Source organism: Stegastes partitus, unplaced genomic scaffold (assembly GCF_000690725.1).
Source record: "Stegastes partitus isolate 25-593 unplaced genomic scaffold, Stegastes_partitus-1.0.2 Scaffold19, whole genome shotgun sequence".
Lineage (NCBI taxonomy): Eukaryota > Metazoa > Chordata > Actinopteri > Pomacentridae > Stegastes > Stegastes partitus.
In genome coordinates, this window is record NW_007577750.1 from 26,032 (window position 1) to 47,532 (window position 21,501).

The 21,501-nt window shown below is 41.4% G+C and overlaps 2 protein-coding genes across 2 annotated transcripts in view; one reads left to right on the top strand and one right to left on the bottom strand.

Moving 5' to 3' along the window:
• The window catches only part of tmem255b (transmembrane protein 255B), a 17,587-nt gene extending 15,859 nt beyond the window's left edge, over positions 1–1,728 (top strand). Inside the window, exon 9 of the mRNA XM_008293026.1 lies at positions 1,489–1,728. Within this exon, the coding sequence (XP_008291248.1) occupies positions 1,489–1,728 (240 nt within the window). The remainder of the gene's footprint in view (positions 1–1,488) is intronic.
• A 3,134-nt stretch (positions 1,729–4,862) lies between these two features.
• Positions 4,863–20,536, bottom strand: gas6 (growth arrest-specific 6). Its single transcript, XM_008292423.1, has 15 exons — positions 20,024–20,536; positions 19,632–19,792; positions 17,301–17,325; positions 17,135–17,197; positions 13,921–14,043; positions 12,789–12,908; positions 11,950–12,072; positions 10,785–10,906; positions 10,228–10,346; positions 9,786–9,975; positions 9,434–9,598; positions 8,606–8,774; positions 8,216–8,355; positions 7,922–8,123; positions 4,863–6,970 (listed from the first exon to the last, which is right to left on the bottom strand). The coding sequence occupies exons 1-15, from the start codon at positions 20,100–20,102 to the stop codon at positions 6,819–6,821; spliced, it is 1,953 nt and encodes a 650-aa protein (XP_008290645.1). The 5' UTR covers positions 20,103–20,536; the 3' UTR covers positions 4,863–6,818.
• Between the last annotated feature and the right edge of the window lie 965 nt (positions 20,537–21,501).

Sequence of the window (21,501 nt, forward strand, 5' to 3'; positions counted from 1 at the left end):
CTCCAGCCCCCCCGCGACCCTCGTGAGGATTAAGCGGTGTATAGATAATGGATGGATGGATAACAATAATAATGAAAAAAACTGCGCCAGATGACTTAAATAACTATGTGGCAAGAATTAATCAATCAATTAATCATTCGGGGTGTGTTTCTAGGGGAGTGTATCTGTATTGAAAGCAAAATATAATTTTTGAAAAGCCGGAAAAAAGCCAACTGCAACCTTTTACATATAGGGTAACGCTGGCAAAGGCATCCAAAATAGTTTTCTGGTGGTGATTTAAATGACAATACCAGTGACCTCGGTTGCCCCATGTAAAGCACTGCTGACAAAGTACCTGTTTTTGTCACCATCATTATTTCTGTGGCCACAATATTTCTATTCTATTGACATTGTGATTCTTTTTGCAACCGAATATTCCTTTTTAGTGTATCTCTCCTGCTCCTTGATCATTTTGCTGTGCATGTGTGGAGCCTGCAGGTCAACAACGTCCAGATCTTTTGAATAAATTCAGAAACTCTAAGAATCCTATATTATGCTCTATCACACACACTTCTTTTGGAAGTTAGTCGTGGAAAAGTAGAATTGCGTGAGTTTTGTTTTTGAATCAAGCAGCAAAAAAGTTGTAGCGTGTTGACTATCGTGCGCATCCACGTATCCAGTAGATCTAAAACTCTGCTAAACCAGTTATCCAATGACAACAGAGCACCAGGTTTAGATTGAATATATCTGTCTCTGACTCTGCTGAGGACACAGTAATGTTGAATCATTTGCACATCTGGCTGAGGTCCTCTTTTGTACTCTGGAAATGTGTATGCAGCTGCTTCAGTTTCAGGATTCTCTGGATCGCTGTCACACCATCACAGCTTACTGGAACTGAGCCATCTTTAATGCTATTAGAAATACCTGTGCTTTTCCTGCTATGTCAAAATATCTGATGTGAAAAAGACCCAGCTTCCATTCCAGTGTATTAGTTTGGCAACCATATGTTTATGTTGCACTAACACAGCTGTTTCACCTTAACATTAAAACACCAGGTCAGAAACAAAACTATCCACACTGCAGAGTGCAGTCTTACAATCATGTCTACTGAGGGATAAACCTCGTTTTTTTTTCATACTACAATGCCTGATGGATGCTTCCTGAATAGGTGCTATAAAGTACCACTTTGAGTACCACTATGGTAGAAAAATGCTATATAAGTGCAGACCATGAAGTAAACTGTGACAAATCAAACACTTAAATTCTACAGATGAAATACTGTTTTATTTATATCCATATATAACTTTTCTCCCCCTAAAACCTGTCTCTCAGATCAGTAATTAGTGATTTTTGCTGATATCTCTGTGGCTGCTAACAGAACTACAGAAAGCAAGAAAATGAAAACCACACTTCACATAAAAATGTCAGAGATAATTTTTGGGTATCTTTGGCTGAACTTCTACATACCGTTGCAACCTGCCACTCCCCGTCTCTCCTCCTCTCTCACAGCACAACAGCAACTTCCAGGCGCCAAACACTCCCCAGCTGATGCCTGATGGAGGCCCTACGTCCACCTCTTGCCCGTCCGAGGAGAACCAGCAGCCCTCTCAGGTTCCCCCTCAGCCACAGCCTCAGGGAGCCGCCCAGGACCCTGGAGGCTTCATGCTGACCCCCAACGCTCCCGTCCTCTATGGAGCCTCCTACAGCCCCTTTGAGAAACCTCCACCTTATGCCTGCTGCAACCTCTGACAAACATGCAGGGCATGTTGGAGAATGTCTTCACCTGTCAGACTGAATGTAGCACAGGACATTTCATAGGTGTAGAGAGGAAACACTCATATGAGCTTCACCGCTGTGTAGTGTGATTATATAGACACAAGTAAGTCATTTCCAGTGTATTTTTTAAAGGAAACATGCTTATTTACTTTCTTGCCGAGTGTTGGATGAGAAGATTGATTTCATCGTGAAGTTACAGCCAGCAGCTGGTTAGCTTAGCTTAGCACAAAGACTGGAAGTAAAGGGAAACTGCTTTATTTCACTCCAAAATACTATATTATCCAAGTAATTATCATTTTAAAGGTTCATTCCACCCAGGATACTACACTGTCCAAGTGCATATAGTTTTTAAAGGTTTGTTCCACCCAAATAGTGCATTCTGTCTTGCAATTTACCTTCATTGCTAAAAGTTGCATGCTGACAATTTGTTGAAATTTGTCAAATTCATCAAATGATGTGTACATGTACCATCCTGTCTCAAAATGTGGTCCTCAATTCAGTACGTCACTCCCTTACTTGTCCACTTCACTAGGTGGCGCTGTTACAAAAAACATGGGTCCTAGAAATGCAGCCCTTCAACTGCAGTCTCCTCGGTTTTAGTCGCGTCACTCAGCAACTCAAAATCTGATGGATCAACATGTTACATCTCAAAAATAAAGCCGTAAAGTGAATAAGCAAATTTCCCAGCATCACATCTATCCCTTTACGCCTCCAACTGACCACCGGATGCTGATGTATTTCATATTTATGTGTCTCTTAGTACACTCGACTGTGATCTGATAGTTGTGTCTGTCCTAACTTGTGTAGACTGAATCACAGGCCGTCTTGTGAATCCTCTCACTGTACTCTTCACTGTACAAGCAATTAAAAGGGCTTTCTTGAAATGTGAATTGGAGAGTAAATGATGCTCATGTTGCTGTTACTAAATCGTGTTTGTGTGAATAATTTAATGTGCACTTTACAGTCAATATACCGCTTGTATTATTGATGACGCATGTTAACTGCTGTTGGATGGGACTCTGTAGCTGCTATTAAATACATTACGTGTTAAACTGACACCTCTAAGAAATGCATACATGTGGAGTAAGGGCTTTACCAAGATCTCACATTTAGAGGAAGAGTTTAATGTTTTTTGATAATATGCTTATTTGCAGAGAGTTGGATGAGAAGACTAATACCACTTGTGCCTGTACAGTATATAAGAGGCCTAATATTATACATTATACACAAAAAAAAAGGGGAAGTGACGACAATATGATGTTTTGTGGACTTCCTGCAGTAGCTTTATACTGAGCATACACACATATAGGTGGTGTCAGTCTTCTCAACTCTCGAAAGAAAGCAAGCAAATGTATTTCCCAAAAATGCAACCTTTTTCTTTAAAAACTAGCATTAAAAGTACCATCAGTGCTACTGCTACTACCAGTTTTCACTGTATTATTTCACTTTAAAGTGAGAGTATGCAACTTTTGAAAGAAGAAATGACAGAAAGGTGTTTAATTCATAAGCTATAATAAACTCATTACTTTGTCTGGAATGTCCAGCAGCTAATGGAAGATGACAAATAAAAATATTAAGGTTAAGCTACAGTTTGATATATATGAATTTACGTGAGTATGTATAATATCACAGTTAAAACCCTACAAAATTCTATAAAATAGAAATGTACCTTAGCTAAACTGTATGGTTAAAACAGTATTAGTAATTAGGAGGATTTATTTGAATGATTTAAAAAATTTGAGTTGAAACCCCACAAAAGCACAAACAAAAAGCCCAACAAATTCAAAGATTCCCTATGAGCAGGCATATTTGTGACAGTGCAGCTATCTGTTTGGTCCAGTTGCTTGTTGCAGTGGATGTTTTCAGATTTAAAGTATGCACTGCTGTATAACCTTTAAACTTGACCGCATGACTCCACTTTGCTTATGCTGCTGTTTATCTCCTCATTGAAACTTGAGATCATGCCATTAGATGTTAAACAAGCTTGCTCTAAACTATACATTTTTGATTTTTACCTGCATGATGTAACTCATTATAGAGTGAGCACGCAGGTTTATTTTAATAGTAAGATTTACTTTATCATCACTTGTTTAGCAAACCTTGATATTTTTTAGCACAATGTTCAATATTTGTGTGACTATAGAGTACATTTTATTGTTGGTGATGGAGTCAGCAATTCCAATCCTGGATTCAAGCATAAGAAATTTACAGGAAAATGAATAATTGATGTGTTTCACTGATGAAAATATGACCTTTTAATATCAGCTCCACTGTTTTCTATTCCCTCTCTTTCCTGCTAATACAAACCCAGCATCGCCTACTGCTATTAGTTCATATTAAAAGGATCAAACTGGCAATTTCAGTTATGTTGTTGTGGTTCACACCGTGTGTGACTACTCCTCAAAAATATGTTTACAGAGGAAGAAATGTTATTTTTTGGCATTTTTGGCAGTGAGTAAGTTTTCAGTCATGCAGAGTGTAATGGAACAAGGAGCAGCCACAGAGAGCTGAAGGGCTACAATCTGCAACTAATTTAAAAAAAAACAGCTTTGGTTGCTCTTCAGTCATATTTCTGACAAGGTGTTAAAACACATTTGCTGTCACCACCTTTAACCAAGTTTCGCCAAAAGAACCAGTACTGAAATCTTAACATTTTCAAATTCAAATTTAGCAGTGACGACTCTTCTATTAAAAGGAGATCAAGAAAGTGAGGTTTCTTTTTGGAGTTTAAATTCCAAATACTAACAACTGATGGAGCGAGACAGGGCTGCGCAGTTGGTTAGCACTGTTGCCTCGCAGCAAGAAGGTCGCCGGTTCGTGTCCTGGTGGGTTCATGTTCTCCCCGTGCAGCGTGGATTCTCTGGCTTCCCCCCACAAGTCCAAAAACATGTTGAGGTTAATTGGTGATTCTAAACTGTCCGTAGATGTGAATGTGAGTGTGCTTGGTTGTCTGTCTCTAAGTGTATCCCTGTGATAGACCGGCGACCTGTCCAGGGTGCCCCCCCCCCACGACCCTAGTGAGGATTAAGCGGTGTATAGGTAATGGATGGGTGGACGGAGCAAGACATGAAAATCCGATCTTTGAACAGAACCACACAACATACAAATGCGTTTTTTGAAAATACAATTTTACTCTATGATGTTCATACAGCTGCTTTTATTTTTAAATAGGATTTTCACTGTCGAGGGAAGTAAAAACTCAAAAGGCAGACTTCTCTCAGCATTGTACACATACTGGCAGTTAAAAGTGAAAAAATAAAAACTAAAGAGAAGTTCAAGATACAACACATAAGATAAAACAAAACAAAACAAAATAACAGGTCAAGCTCTATATTCTGGCATTCATTCATCAGAGAACTATAAAATGATACATTACAAAGGGAAGTAAAATAACACCGGAGCCCTTTTGGCTTTCTCAATCACAATGCTCCTGACATTCTTTGTTTTGTTTTTTTTATTGTGTTTTTGATTTGCTCAGCACCTATAAAATAAAATTAGTCCCTAAAGATTGATGCTACTTTGATCCCTGGCTATTGCTCTTTCAGTCTCCCAACTCCCATTTTAAGAAAAGAATCACGCATCAAACTTTTTTTCTATCAGAAGCAGATGAAACTGACTGATTTTTCTATAACTTTGGATCAACGTAAATGTGCAGAAAACCCCAGGGAACATAAGGTAGTGTTTGCTTTCTGTCTTTTATAAAGCGTTGTACAGTCACATTATTTACATATTCAGTATATTACAGCGCACTCTTTTATATTCTCAGTAGCTTGTGTGGTGCGATCGATGCAGTGCTCGCTCTCCTTCGCGGAGAGGGCCCCTTCCTGTCTCCCTGTGCTTCTGTGGCTAATGTGTCGTCCTAATGTTGGTATGGCAGGTATTAACTGTGGCTGGGTGCTTCTGAGGGAAAGAAGGGGCCTTTGTGATGTATTTGGTGATTAAAGATTGAAAAGAGTGTCAGTCACTACTTCAAGAGTAACTTTGCGAAACACTCCAAAATGCACAGGTGGAAATATGCATAGTGTGTTCACTGCAATCTGAGATTTCACAAGGAGAAGAATCAGTTTTGTTTGTCGGGTTGTTACAGTACGGCACCTTAGCGAAATGATTCACCTGTTTTGAGGGAAGCTGTCAACAAGTTTGGGTTAGTTGTTCTTTTCTAGGCACACGGTTGATTTTAAGGCTGCAGGCAGACATGGAGTGCTTCGGAGAAAAAAAAAATCAAGAAAATGGCTTTACATTGCAATCCATTTCTACCTGCAACGATGTGCAAGGTTTTCTACAGAACACAAAGCTGTGCCTAATACCACGCCTCCACAAGAGGAGGGAATTCAGCTTTTCTGGGGCAAATAAGATTTATTAGTCCACATACAATTGCCAAGATATTATGCACCAAACACTCATGAAGATCTGAGCACCTGTTCACACATTTTCTCTGAGTAGGGCAGCTGATGTATAACTATTTATCTGGTCCCCATTTTTGACATTTCATTGGACTCTACATAAGCACTTGATCATTTCAAGCTTTGTGAATCTTACGTGAACTGGATGTAAGCAACATGATCACAAGGTAGTCACTCTGCCTACAAAGTTCCAGTCAGATCTGCATTTAAGCACAGGATGCCAGGTGTAGTAGGCTGACCCAAGACCAACCATTTAGCATTGATCTGGATAAGGCCCTGTGTGTTCTAATGGGCTTACAAGGCTGTGATACATGGGCAGTTTTTGAGGCAATGTTGTGCAGCATGTATTCCCATATCCTTTGCTTAGTACAGGGGATGTTGCTCATTGGCTGACTAACTTACCAAGTCATAATACTGACAATACTGTGAAAAGGCAGCAGCGTCGTCACAGTATAAGGACGGGGAGGGAGGGGGGGGTTGGTGGTCCTGGGCTAAGGCTCCAGCTGCACCATACTTGGTCTGTTTTTTTTTTCTTCTTTTTTTTTTGTTACATTCCAATCTAAAACATCTCCCCACTAGTCAAAGCTTTTATGACTTTTTTGAATCCCCATTGCCTCAACGAACTGCTTATGGATCGATTTTGGCAGACTCAAGCTCTGGTCACTGGTGGGAGTCCAGCAGGGGGCAGGAGTGTGAGCGGATGTCGTTGTGTTTGTGGATGGCCTGGTCCAGGTCCAGAGACCGTCCATTTACACTGACCTCCATACAGCCGCTGTAGGAGGCCGACACCAGCGTGGACACCAGGGAAACATCTGAGGGAAGAAATGACAACATGTGAGTCAGCAAACAAGATAGACTGTGGAGGTGTCCTAACTCTGACCTGATGTTTGGTATGAAAACAGTAATAATCAGTGTGTTTAATCTGTCAGATTCATTGTTCATCGTTGTTGTATAAAGGCACTGATGAGCTATTTAATGTACGAAATACTTATCATGTTTAAACGGTTCCTATCTGGGACCCTGTATTATTCACACAGTACAGAAGTAACAAGTACAGACATTTACAGGAAACAATCAAGTACATTGAGACACACACCCAGGTTAGTAATCATGATTCATTCACCGAACGAGATAACGAATTTTCATGACAAGAATGCTTTGCAGGCTGTACAAAACAGCCATTCAGAAAAAAGAGGACCCTGTGCTTCAGACCACTGATAAACTGTGTAGAATGAGCTTTTGATCAGGACAACTGAATGTCTAAAGGCTTGTGTGGCTTTGCAATAACAGTACACACTGTAAATTTTCTACACTCACACAGTTTAATCAGGACTAGATTTTTGAGAGAGACAAAATGTGACATAAATGCTTGTATTTTTGAATAACAGCTTTTATGAAAGTGCATGTTAAATGACAAGTGTCTCATATACTACAGATATCATTTTTCTGGCACTCCTTTTCGTTGTTAGATAGAGCTGGCATGATTAGTGAAATTAATTGAAAACATTTTGGGATAATAATGGGTAGAGTAGTCAATAATGAAAACAATTATTAGTTGTAGCCCAATTCTTAGTTGTGGCCCACAACTACTTCATTCACTTGAGTATAAAGTCATGACTTTAAGTGGCTCTACTGGTTTAAAGTATGAAATAGCTCCTCAGTTGTACTTTGTAATTTATAACACTGTTTCCTCCCTACAAAGTATAATTCCTCTGCATAAATTACATCCTGTAAAATGTCAATATAAAAGTACTTGTCCTCACCAGGGAGGCCTCCTATAAAGGTGCTGGACTGTGACAGGAGATCAGTAGGAACTTCCGCCTCTTCACTTCGTCCAGACTTGCCATCGACCAGTAGGACAGTCTGGTTGCCTGAGATTGTCACCTGGATTTCATGACTCTCACCATCACACAAGGGCGCAGGTGAGCTGGCAATGATGACATCGCCTACAGATACCAGAACAAACTAAAGACACAGAAGGTCAGTTTTTATATCAAACTCAAAGTGAGTCACTAAAAGCATATTATTGAATAAAGGCTGAGCAATAACTGACTCACATCTCGCCACTCGTCAGTTGTGGGATGATAGTCGGCCAGGGCGATGGAGAGAGGGACTCTGTCCTGGTGAACCAGTGCAAACAGCACTCCGATAGCAGAAGTTGGACGCAGGGTAAACTGGACACTTAGGTTCTGTGATTCTAAAGTAAGAACAGGAAGAGCCAGAACAGCAGGCCATGAACTTCATCAACAAACAAAGATGAGGTAAAAGTTTATGTACATGATGAGCGTCAACTCAGTCGTCCAAACAAATACAACAGTAACTAACTGCTTCAGGAAGCAGCAATTAGGTAAGTTATGTCAGCTCCAAACACGCTATGCAGAACACACGTGCATGCAGGCAGGCAGGCACGCACACACACACACACACACACACACACACAAACTGACCATAGCTGATGTTGAAGAGAGCGAAGCCTGTGCCGGGATAATATGCCCCTGGATCCTCGGTGCTGAAACACTGCATGTTGTCATTGGACCGAATGGTTTCTTGTATGGAAGTGTCTTCACCCGTCAGCCAGCGCCACTCCTTCATACATCCATCCAGACGAGGGTTCACCTACATAATATACCAAAAGTAATGGTAATTGAGAAATGTGTAAAGAACATCTACTTTTAATGCATACAAGGTATTTCAGGAAAGTTTCAGGACTGGTGTCACAAAAGATATATTTCAAATTCAAACTACAAACTACAAGTTTTCCCCTTCAAATTAATCCCCCTGGAGTCTAACACACTTTCCCAGCCTTCTCTGCTGCACTCCTGGAAGGATTCTTCCAGGATCCTCCGCTGCTCCGTCATCACAGCCATCTTGATGTCATACACGTCTTCAAAACGGGTCCCCTTGATGACCCCCTTGAGCTTGGGGAAGATGAAAAAAACATCACACTGAGCCAGGTCGGGTGAGTAGGAAGGTTGCTCCAGCAAGGCGATGTTCTTCTTAGCCAGGAACTGTCGGATGTGCAGGGCATTGTGAGCAGACGCGTTGTCATGGTGAAGCAGCCATGATTTGTCCTGCCACAACTCTCACCTCTTCTTGTGCACTGAATGAAGCAAACGCCACAGGATCTCTTCGTAGACGTGCTGGTTGATCGTCTGAAGGGGAAAACTGGTAGTTTGTAGTTTGGGTTTGAAATATATCTTTAGTGACACCAGTCCTGGAACTTTTCTGACACACCTCGTATTCAAGAAAATACACAAGCACATACAAACAAACACCTGATTGACGAGGCCGTCCTCTCTAAAGGGGACTCCTCCCACTGTGAGGTTGAGTTCGTGCATTCCTTTCTTCAGTGTAAACAGGTCACCGTTTACTGCAATCTTCATGACAGCCTCCCTGTCAATCTTAATCACCAGACTCCGCCCCTGCTCCTCCACAGAGATCTAAGTTGCAAGAAATGGGACATTTAAGAAGCTTTTAACACGGTAATCAAGCTAATGAAGACAATGTATTAGTGCTCTTGAAGACTCCTGACAAAAACCTCCAACATGTCTCCACTTTTAACAAGCTAATCTAGCTAATTAAGACAATGTATTATTGCTCATGAAGACCCTGACAAAAACCTCTAACCTTTCTCCACTGGCCGTCATTGACGATGGGTCCACTGCTGGTGACCCTGCTGACTGCGCCGTACTTCAGCTGCAGCTCCAGCTTCCCATGGTGCATTGCTAGCACAATCCAGGAGCTGTTTAAGTGACCACCAGCGAAGAAGATCACCCCCTCGTGATCGTAGGTACGGAAATCAAACTCTGCTGAAAAGCTAGGAAGTATGGAGCAGCGATGGAGAGGGTTGTATGTCAGTATATTAAAAGGTAAGGTGTGAAATAAAGGAATCAAGATAAAGGTACAAGGGTTGTACAGGAGAAATGGAACATTCCTTTTAATCACTAATTTTATTTTTGTTTTAGTGGGTGGCGTTTTCATTTCTCATCATGTTGTATCACTTTAACACTAACACGCCTATTAAACAGAAAGAAAGAGTCTACGAGGAAGCTAATTATTCTAAACTCACCCAGTATGAATCTTGCGACGAAAACGCAGCCTTACCACTGGTACACCACTGAACATGCGTCCGAGGTAAAGAGAGCGCGAGTTCCTCTTCAGGGATGGCGACATACAGGGAGTTATAGGCTGGTGGAGAAAACAGAGAAAAACACGGAGATAACGCATGTTGCCAATACAAAAGAAACCCAAACAAGCTGCAACATGAGTCATAAAGGGTTTCTGCAGGGTTCAAGACTGATGAAGATCTTTTTAATACCATGGAAAATGCAATTTAATACTTGGTTCACAGTCCTACCAGCCAAAATATGAAAGTATGATAGAAAATTAGTTAGAATTATAAGATGACTCAATAAAATACAATTACAAAGAGACAAAAATTACAGTTTTTTTTAAAATGTGTTTTTTAATGTAAGGAAAGAGAATTTGATGCTTTTTTGTTTTTATTTTTAAGCCCTCCATACACCTTATTCAAACAGAACAACAACATAAATTTTAATTCACACCTAACAACAAAAGGGGGTTTTTGAAATAGCTGGTCAATATGTAACACTGAATGTATTTCACCTTACAGCTCCTGAGGTCCTGCCCCAGCTTCATGCCCTGGCGACCATCACAGAAGCAACGGAAACTCCCCGGAGTGTTTAAACACTCCTCTGCACAAACACCTGCCTCACACTCATCCACATCTGACGAGTGACACAGAAGGTAGGAGGAATTACAGAGAAAGAGAAAGCAAAGTGATGACAGGGCTATAAAACATTACAGAGCAGTAGATGGTTCATAATGTTATCAAAGCCACATCAGTGGAGGGATATTAGTCAAAACATGAACTTTCAAGTTTCACAGAAAAACATTAGCTCCACAAGACTGCACGTCCTTCCCGTCAACATATCAAGGAATGCAAACAACACTTGAGTTGAGTGGTCTTTGACGTTGACTGGGTCGTATCTCCCCCTGCTAGACATATAACCTTACAAGGCCATGAGAATATTGGTCATAATGAGCGTTAATTCTCTGAGGAGGGACACTGAGGTTATGAAAAGTCTGGTTTCCACTGCAGAGCAAAACATGGCACACAGATGATTAATGGCTATGATTTAAGCCTGAAAACTTGTTTCCATGTTGTTGCCAACAGATCTAATGTTGTAGTTATTTTATCTTAATAAAATAAACGTGGGCCAAAACATCTGACATACTGTATCTAAGATCAGCTCTTGATTCCAGTCATTGAACTCCTAGGCTATTTGGAAGTAAGTTTAGTCATTTTACAGATCTTTGTAATGGTGTTTTGAGATCACTGCATGTACAAATCCTGGCCTGAGGTACTTGAGAGGACCAAAACAAGCACTACTCCAACCTGTGACCTTATGTTGTCGTTGTGTGACTATTACCATTTTAGCTTTAATCCATCTTATTTGCCAAATTTGGAGACATAAAGTCTTTTGACAATAACATTATATACCAAACAAAAGGTAAGTCCATGTATTTTGCTCCTGAAAGTACATTTTTCTGAAGGCATGGAGACAAACAGGACAACATTGGACAGTGACCTGTTACCTACTTGTAGAGAATTTCACCAAATGTCTTTGCATTCCTTTCTTGACCCCAAAACGCAGCTGCATCAAGTCCTGCTGAGGCTGAAGCTGCTCCTCAGTCAGTTCTCATGAAACTGTGTGTTTGTCTCTAGTATTGTGTGTCTGTTTTATTCTGTGTGGATGAACACACTTACCAACACAGCTTTTGGTTTCGTTGTCATAGACATAACCGACATCGCACAAGCAATCATAGCCGCCCTCCTTATTTTCGCATCGTGCTGTTCCACACACGCCTGTGTCCTCACACTCATCCACATCTGAAAGGTACAAAATGTGTTCAGCTGTGCAGGCGGATGAACTTCAACAGAACTAATACATCAACTCTTATGCTGGAAGGAAAAAACATCTTAAGGTGACTAAGTGTGCCTTTGCTCATCAGTGTCTGAAAAAAGTTTCAAAAAAAGACATAGGACATCTGAACTGTGTTAATTTGAGGAATGGGAAATTAAAACTAGCCTGTTAAATTCTGGTCCTGATTGGTTGTCCACTTGAATCAAAACAATAAAAACTCATTAGATTTCCCCTAAAGCTACAATAAAACTACATAAATAGACTGATTGTTCCATACTGTTGGACAGCATCGCATACAGGGTACAAACAGTATATGCTTGTTCCAGGACTTCACTGAAACTACGTCACAGTTACAAGGAAATAAATATTTACACTGAAGACATTTTCTGGAGGCACTACATCAGATGGAAAATTCAAGATGTCTCTATGATGAAACTTACAGCACAACTAGAAATAGGCTCCAAGAAAGGTTTAACATTCTTGTCTAATTTATTACCTAAGCTAATATTTCTTTACAGACTTACAAAGATGATCAACAATGCTGCCATGAATCGAAAATGGTGTGAATTTTTACACTTTGAGGTGGGATGACAAAAAACGCAGACAAAATAAGTTGTTTGCAGCCGCAGAACTGACATAATTCCAGTTGCTGGATTAAGTGCATCTGTGGTTTGCCGCTTACCATTACACATGTGGCGTCCTACCAACATGTAGCCTTGGTGACAGGAGCAGCGGTAACTACCCATAGTGTTGTTGCACTCATGGTCACACCCTCCATTTCGCTTGCTGCACTCGTCGACATCTGCAAACAGGATGGTAGTACAGTTGAAATGAATGCAGGAAAAACATCGTCATGGGCTGCGTCCAGTATTAGGCTGTTTGTTGTGTTGAGATTTACCACAGTAATTCCCGATCACATTGTACTTTTTAAAAAAACTGATTTTGAAAGTTTTTTTCAAAATCTGCGTGAAGTTGTAGTTTGATACGATTCGCTTGCTTAAACGCCCTATGAATTTGTACTTTGTCAAACAGCTTGCAAGTAACCGACACACTATGCTACTGTGGCTGAGTTTTGCAGCTGAGTGTTTAGGAGGAGTGCGGTCGTCAAGTGGAAAAGGCTCAGTCCGAGTCAAACTGAATCTGTTTTGGTTTCCTCTCACAGTAAGGTGGCAGGATGAGTCACAGTGGAAATGTGTGGAATGGAGGCTGTGCCATAAATCAGAGAAACATGTTCCTTTCTCCCTCAAGTGGAACTCGTGTGTTTTCCAGTTCCTACTTAATATTTGCTACATTTCCCTTCAAATGTTCACTGTATTCAGAGGCGATGCAAATCTCCCGTCGTATCTATACATAGTAACTTGCTTTGACCTCGGCAGAGGCATGGATTCACATCGTGTACTCCGTGACTGCAGTTCCCGTACATGCAGTTCATATTGACCTGACACACCATTCACACATCATTAATAACAGCAGCAGAAACAGGATATTAAAGATGCATGCTTTCAGTAACAGCTACAAGAAAAAAAGGAAACACTGGACACTGAGTTTAGCAAGGTCGAAAATATTTACAGCACCACTATGGAGATATACAACAGTATTGTTTAAGACCTAAATAACTAATGGAAGCAGTGGAAAGAAAGATGATTCTATCAGGACAGGAGTTTGCTGTCAGAATCAAGGTCAGAGTGATGACACCTACGCAGAAACGCTGAGTGTGACATTGAATGACAGTGCAAAAAACTTCAACCTCTGCTGAGCCCGAGCACACAGTGTCCAAATACATTTTCTGTCTCATTCTGTAGTGATGACATTACCTTTCTCACAGCTGGCTCCTGTCCAACCTGTAAAACAGTGACAGAGGAAGTCGCCCTTTTTGTCCTCGCAGCGCACCGTGCCTCTGGCATTACAGGGAGAAGGAGAGCACTGGTCTGGAATATCTTAAAGTGTGAGAAAGACAAAGACAGACAGAGTATTCAGTGTGATTAGTGCTTTCAAACTGAGTCTGCACAAATTGGATGCATACAGCGAGTGTAATTGTATACCATAGCAGACAGAGGAAGGGCATCTCTTATGTTCTGCACATCAGGAGTTCAATATTAATAGCCTAATGCTGGCTAAGCTTTTCTTCTGGAGATGTCTGAATTCAGTCCATTCCAGTGTACCTGTCCTTTTAGTTCTCAAACGACAAGATCAAATGTATGTTTAACTGTCTTTCAATTTCTGTTTGCTTTATTTCTCTACTGAATATTTTCACTTGAGCCCTCTCTTTCACTCCAAGCTTGTGTAAGAGAGTGTAAATCTTTTCTCTCCCCATATGGTTTCCTTTTCCTAGCAGTGGAGTTTGAGTGCTCAACAAGTCTGGGCATGTTAGCTGGAGTTCAGAGAGAGAAAGAAAAGGACAGTGCCTGGAGAAAATGAGAGGAGGAAGAGAGAGCTACGTTTACATACGGAACACAAAGGCACGACTTTCAAATCAGAGTATTTCTCACAAAACTACTTACTAATACTGCACCATACTTTAAACTGTGGATATACTGTGGGTCTTTTTCAAAAGTTCCAGCACTAAAAACATTTACATTGCAGCGTCAGGTTAAAGAGCTTAAAGAGTTAATGTATAAGCTGTCTCAGTCTACTGGGTATTAATTACCTTAACTAAAGGGTGTTTGTGCATATGTGTGGGGTTAACTGAGTAAATTAAATTAAAATAATACATTTTATTTAGAGGCGCCTTTCTTGGCACTACATATATTAGACAAATTGATTAAAAGAAAAAACATTAAAATAAGTAAAATCACTAAATCAAACAGACAGAACAATAGCCTTCAGGTGAAGTAGGCAGTCCTAAAGAGATGAGTTTTGAGTTGTGATTTGAATTGGGGGAGTGAATCAATATTTCTGAGTTGGGATGGTAGTGAATTCCAGAGACGGGGAGCAGAGCATACAGCTGCTCTGCTCCCCATGGTCGTGAGACGGACGGAGGGGACAGACAAATGTATGGAGGAGGAGGAGGATCTGAGGGAGCAGGAGGGAGTGTGAACATGGAGGAGGTCAGAGAGGTATGTGGAGGCGAGGTTGTGAATGGCCTTAAATGTTAATAAGAGGATTTTGAATTGGATGCGGAACTGAACTGGAAGCCAGTGGAGCTGCTGGAGGACAGGACTGATGTGGTGGATCGAGGGGGTTCAGGTTATGATGCGAGCAGCTGAATTCTGGACCAGTTGAAGTTTATGGAGGGACTTGTGAGAGAGACCAAAGAGGAGAGAATTACAATAATCCAGATGGGAAGTGACAAGACTGTGGACGAGGATGGCAGCAGTGTGGGGGAAAAGGGAGGGGCGGAGGCGATTGACATTACGTAGGTGGAAGTAGGCAGACCTGGTAATGTTATTGATGTGGGATTGGAAGGATAATGTACTGTCAAGGATGACACCCAGACTCTTAACCTGGGGGGAAGGTGAGACGGTGGAATTGTCAATTGTGAGAGAAAAGCTGTCCGTTTTGGATAAGATGGATTTGGTGCCAATGAGGACAACCTCAGAAATTACCAGCCAATTTTGAATTGACAAAGATGTCATCTAACTTAGTGCATTTGTAAAACCATCTCAAGAGTGATTCAGCTGATTTAATAATGATGGTAAAATGTTTGAAATATTTTACCAAAATAACTTTTAGGACAAGTAAATTCCCTTCAGTTGACTTGAAGTATGGAGCATTCATCTACATTGGCAATCTTCAGCACATAATTATGAGTTTTTGGCAACAAGAATCAAAGGTACAGTGAAAAGGAAAACATCTATATTACCACACACATGCTTGGCTTCTCTCTACCCAAGAAGAGTAGATCTTAAATAAATCCAACCCAAGTCTCCTGGTTAGTGACACTTTGCCACGTATAACAAGCAAGAACCTCACTTTTTTTCCTCTACTTAAGACTTTAGCCGCCTCTCAACAGCAAGTTAAAATTGTTGGGTCCCACCCTACAAAGTTTATACGAGCAGTAACAACTCTCGTGACATACAGGATTTGCTAGAAAATAGGATAAAATGTTTTCACGGGTCTTTATTTATCGATATTTCTACAGCGCAATTCACAGAACACTACAAACTGCTGACCAAGGGAATAAAATCATACAGCCAACACTGTCTGCTGTGCTTACAATCAAATTAGCTTTTGGTCTATCTTTCCATAATATGCTGCATTCATAGCATTCCATGTCTGTAATATTCCATAAATGGAATTAGAGGTAAGCCACTCTGATACCAGCATACCACCCATGGCTAGACTGCACTGAGACAGGAGGTGGATGGGCCAGATACAGAGGGAGAGATAAGAGGAGGAGTGGTGAGGATGAGATGGTGTGCTGACAGCTGGTGAAAAGAAAAAAAGCACTGCCGTATCTTTAAGAGGCACGATGCTGCAGCTGAGTCATGGAAACCCTCCCGAGAGATCCCTCAGCCAATAGCAATAAAGCCGGGTCGGTCCTGCTTCCCTGTATCCTGATGCAGCAGAAATCCTCTGCTCCCCTCACGTCAGACTGACTCTTTTCACGTCACTCCTCCGCTCAGCCAACTCACGAAGAAGCTGGTGCAGTCAGCCAGAGAGCGAGCGAGCGAGCGTGTGACGACTGAAAGGGGTGTGTCACTCACTCGCCAATGTGCAGCATCACCGTGGTGAAGTGCTGCAGTGTTACTCATAGACACCTGAGCTCACGCACACATGGCACACTACTTTAAAGTCACAGAATCAGTTAGGTGTGCATGCTGCAAAAACTGACCTGGAGTTGTTAAAGAAATTCCTGTGTTACTTAAAGAGAGCCTGAGTGTGATGCAGAGCACTGACACTGCAGTGCAGCACAACCCTGTAATACAACTAAGTGCCTCTCTCTGAATGTAGCAATACTTGCACAGTGAAAGGAAAGACAGAAAGGAAAGAGACAAGAGTCTGAGAAAAAATTTAAATGTAGGATTCAGTCCAACAATCAAGGTCCAATGTAAAGTCAATAGACAGATAACTGGAGATAAAACTTACTGTGGACACAAGTCACTAGATCCTGTTTTTTCTTTTCAGAATCTCCAAACGATTCCACACAGGCTAGGCAGAAGCAAAAGTGAAATTAAAATGCTGACAAACATGTAATCAGTCAAGTTGGCTGTAGTAAGCAGAGATGAAGGGTTTAGACAGAACGGTAACTTACCTAAATACTTGGGATAGAAGTAGTCCTAAATCAGTGAGGGGACATGGAAAAACAAAGAGCATAAAGTCACGCAGGCGTATAAACAAAACTCTAAACAGGACAAGATCATCTAAATAAATGCTTATAATTTGTTTGGGGCTTTCCCATAATACTTGACATAACTGGGATTTGGTTTTGTTTTATGCCTGATATCTCCGCTTACTCTCACGTGAATTCACAAACAATCATTAAATGTGGCAGTTGTTCATGTATCTGTGTGTGTTTGACAGAGATTAAGATATGATTCCTCTGTAATCTGTTCTCCTCCATCTAATGGGTGCAGCCCTTCGCCAGGGGCTTCCTGTGAATTCTCTGCATTCCTGACAGTAGTAGCATCCCTCCTGCTTGCTGGTTGCAGTACTCCTCCACATGTAGGTCAAAATTTGAGATGTACCAATGAAAATGCTGCCTCTGAAGGCACAGAGATTTGCTGCGGTAGGTGCAAGATGCAGCAGGCTTGTAAAGTGGCAGTCATCAGCCAAGAAATCTGCTGAAGCTGAAATTACACAATGTAAAGCCTGATTATAGTGCTGATTTACAGTGACAGCACATCTGGTTAAGATGCAGCGTGGTCCCAGAGCTGGTGAGGCTGTTACTAAACTTGATGTGAACATAATAGTCAGTGGTGCCACCCAGTTATTGGCTATCAGTCCCTCTTGAAAGGTCACCCAGCTAATCAGAGACTTTGTGTGATAGCGTGCGATGCCAAAGATGATCATGAGTACCCAGGAGTACCCAAGTCTGTCTCTCTGCAGAGCCAGAGAACTGCAGCGGAAGAAAATGCAGAGTCAGAGATAGGCCCTTTCTGAATGAATAATGCAGCTTTGAATGAGACTGCAGCTTTATGTCACGGCATGGTTAGCCAGCGTCACGAATACAATTGATATTCTATTGATGGCGTGCATGTAGCTCATTCAAACATCACCTGACTTCACCTTTTCCTCTGACCGCAGCTCAGCTTCACTTTAATCCTCCTTCTGTCAGTCCTCCTTTGCCTCTCTACTTGACTAATCTTTCAAGTAATCTGTGAGTCATCGATTGCCTCATTCACTCCTACTCTGCTACAATTCACTTCATCAAATCTTTTGGCATTATCGTGATAGTTAAAGGACACAATCTCGTCAGGACAACGCTATAAAATACAACCTTCAGGAACAGTTGAAACATCTATACCTGAATCTCTCACTTATAAATCAAACACTCAGATTGACAACATGCAAAAAGCATTCAAACATGCCAGGGTACACTTGTTGCTAATGATCCTAAAGGGGTTTGTGTATTAACTTGCACTATTAAGGGCCAACTATAATCTTCCTGAGAAAGTCTGCAATCTCAGCTTAAGTTTCATGTTTTGTGACACATCCGGTTATTTATATCCCTGGAGTTTGTTTACAGATTCAGCACATGTAGTACATATTCAATAGGCTTATGTATTCACATGGATGGAAAGGCTGATCTGTGTATTCAGAATGGAAACTAATCTGCAGTAAATGTTCCTAAGCACACGCACTGAGATGGATTTCATGTGTTGGTAAATGTCAAGTAGAAAAAGACGGTGGGAGCATGTAAACAGATTAGTGAGGCAATGTGCATGGCTGTGTTGACTGAAATACATTTTGCACCTTATGTTTATTCTCTAAGAGAAAACAGCTGATCTGTTCCCACTGAGGCCAATCAGAAGTAGAAAGGTTTGCTTGCTTAATTCACATACACTTGTATGTAAGGATATGTAAGCATGTGCAGCCACAGATGGTCAGTGCAGAAATGGAGAAAACATCTCCAGGTGTGCCCCACATTTGGCAACAACATAAGCCAAGTAGATCTCAATTAAATAGGGGCAATTATTTAGCAAATGCAAACCACACAAGTGACTGTCTGTTTGTGTGTGCATATCAGTATGAAGGGGGAGTGTTTGGATAGCAGTGTCTTCACTAAAACTGTTTTTCAGAAAACTTAGTCACGGTGACTCAATGTCTGTCACAGAAACAAACAAAAGGACAAGAAAACATGCCAAGTCCTTGACATGGGAATATTATGTGTGCTGACAGCTATCAGCAGGGTGGACTTATTGGAGCATGAAGACCAGCAGCCCAGACAATGAATCATTAATCTGGGGTCACTTTACAGTCATCAATTGGCAGTGAATACCAACATGATGTAAACAACCAACCTTGCAAAAGTTACGGTTTCTAACATTATCAATCTGGTAATGGGTTATAATTGAGTTTGTGGTACTGCAGCACTCAAGGTTTTGCTGCATGAAAAACTTTTTGCAGCTTTAAATGCACTCACCGTCTCCGGGTCGTTTTCAAACACTTCCCTGGCCTCCTCTTTGGTGCACCTTTCCTCCACGCACTCCCTCTCCAAGTGTCCTTGCTTCGTCTCCTCGAAAACTTGGTTTGCCCTCCTGTGTCTGCTCAGGAATTGGTTCGCCTCTTGAGGAGACAATGAAACTACAAGGACACACAAAAAAACCACGCAAACTTAATTAACCTACAGGAGAAAGAGAAGGTCAACCAACTCTGGGGTTTTGACTCGTGAGTAAAAGCGGAGGAAGGAGTTGCGAAACGTCCCCGTATTTACCGTCAACAGCGCTAATAGCGAAGACATCATCAGCCACAACTCAAATGTCAAAGGGGACTTAGCGAGCTAGCTAGCCACTTAGCATACAACTGTTTACTTACTGCTGTCGGACCAGCGGACTAGCAGCAGGATTAGCAGGGCTGCCGGTGGAAGGAGGGACTTTGACGGGGTCAACCGCATTGTTTCACCGCTGTGTTTTTGCGCCAAGCTTGACAAAACTTTGCCCCCCCTTTTGCTTTGGTTGTCTCCGTGTCCCACCTCTCCCTCTCTCTCTCTCCCTCTCGGTTGCTAGCGCTGGGGCGAAACACTGCAGGTATTTAGGTAAACTCGCAGCGAGCGACCGTTGGCCGTTAATGTGACGCCGCGGAGCGTCGAGGGCTCGAACCGCCGTGTTTCTCCCGCAGCACCACCTCTTTTCTCCCGCTGCAGGTTCAGCTCGTCCCCATTGCGGTCTCTCTCTTCCTCTCTCTCTCTCCCTCTCTCTGTCTCTCTCTCGCTCGGTGTACTTTCTGTGGTGTGCAGCTCTCGCTGGACCGGACAGTCTGCGGAGAAGCGACTGCACGCCTCTTGCTGCTTCTGCTGCTGCTGCTGGTTCAGGAGGGGGAGTAGCTCTGAGAAGAAGTGCGGGCAGGAGTTTGTGGTGATGCGGACACCTCTTCATCCCTCCTCCCCTTCCTCCTCCTCGGTGTGTGTGCATGTGTGCCACCATCTCTCTAGGAAAAAGAAAAAAAATGAAACTAGCACGCAATCGTACGCTTTAGCCATGCTTTCATGGTGCAGGGGCGCAGTGGTGGCAAGTAACTGAGTACTTTTAATCAAGTACTTTACACCAGTATTTCACATTTTCTCTCATTCATAACATTTTAAATATAAGATAATAATCATCATCATCATCATCATCATCATCAATCTTGCATTTAAAATCAAATGTAAGCATAACTACTCTCTTAGAGTGGTTTAAATCACTGTTAGTGATCGTTATTTAGCATGTAAGCAGCATTTTTGATCCTGCTGGTGGTTTAGCGTGCAACAATTTATCATATTGTAAGATATGTTTTGTTTGTGAAATCTTGATGCCCCCAGCAAGTAATATACAGGTATAAAGTTTTTTTTGTTTTTTTTAAAGTACCTTTTACGTATAGGGCTGGAATAGATGTAATAAATTAATTGTATATTTTTTGACAGCTACTTTCTAGATTATACAGTGCCACTTTTAATAGGGTTTTAAAGTTGTAACTAATGGCTAATAAATAACCTAATAATGCTTATAGATCAGCCTTAATTACAGCAAATTTGCTTACAAGTAGTAGCTTTGAAAATACAATAATTTGCCATAGATTTAACTACCTAACATTATATAAGGTTATTTATTATTCCACCTGATGGTAAATGGTAAATGGTCTGCACTTATATAGCGCTTTTCTACCTTTGCGGCACTCAAAGCGCTTTACAATGTTTCTCATTCACCCATTCACACACACATTCACACACCAATGGCGATTGATGATGGATAATGTGTATTTGTATCATAGCATTAAATAGTATTTCAAGTATATTTTACTACTGCTTGCATACTTTT

Excerpts from the sequence above, each read along its gene's own strand:
- gas6 (XM_008292423.1), bottom strand. The coding sequence starts at position 20,102 with ATGCGGTTGACCCCGTCAAAGTCCCTCCTTCCACCGGCAGCCCTGCTA. Across the intron at positions 9,599-9,785 it reads ATGACGGCCAGTGGAGAAAG|ATCTCTGTGGAGGAGCAGGG; the intron begins GTTAGAGGTTTT and ends CTTGCAACTTAG. Across the intron at positions 8,356-8,605 it reads TCTCTTCAACATCAGCTATG|AATCACAGAACCTAAGTGTC; the intron begins GTCAGTTTGTGT and ends TTCTTACTTTAG.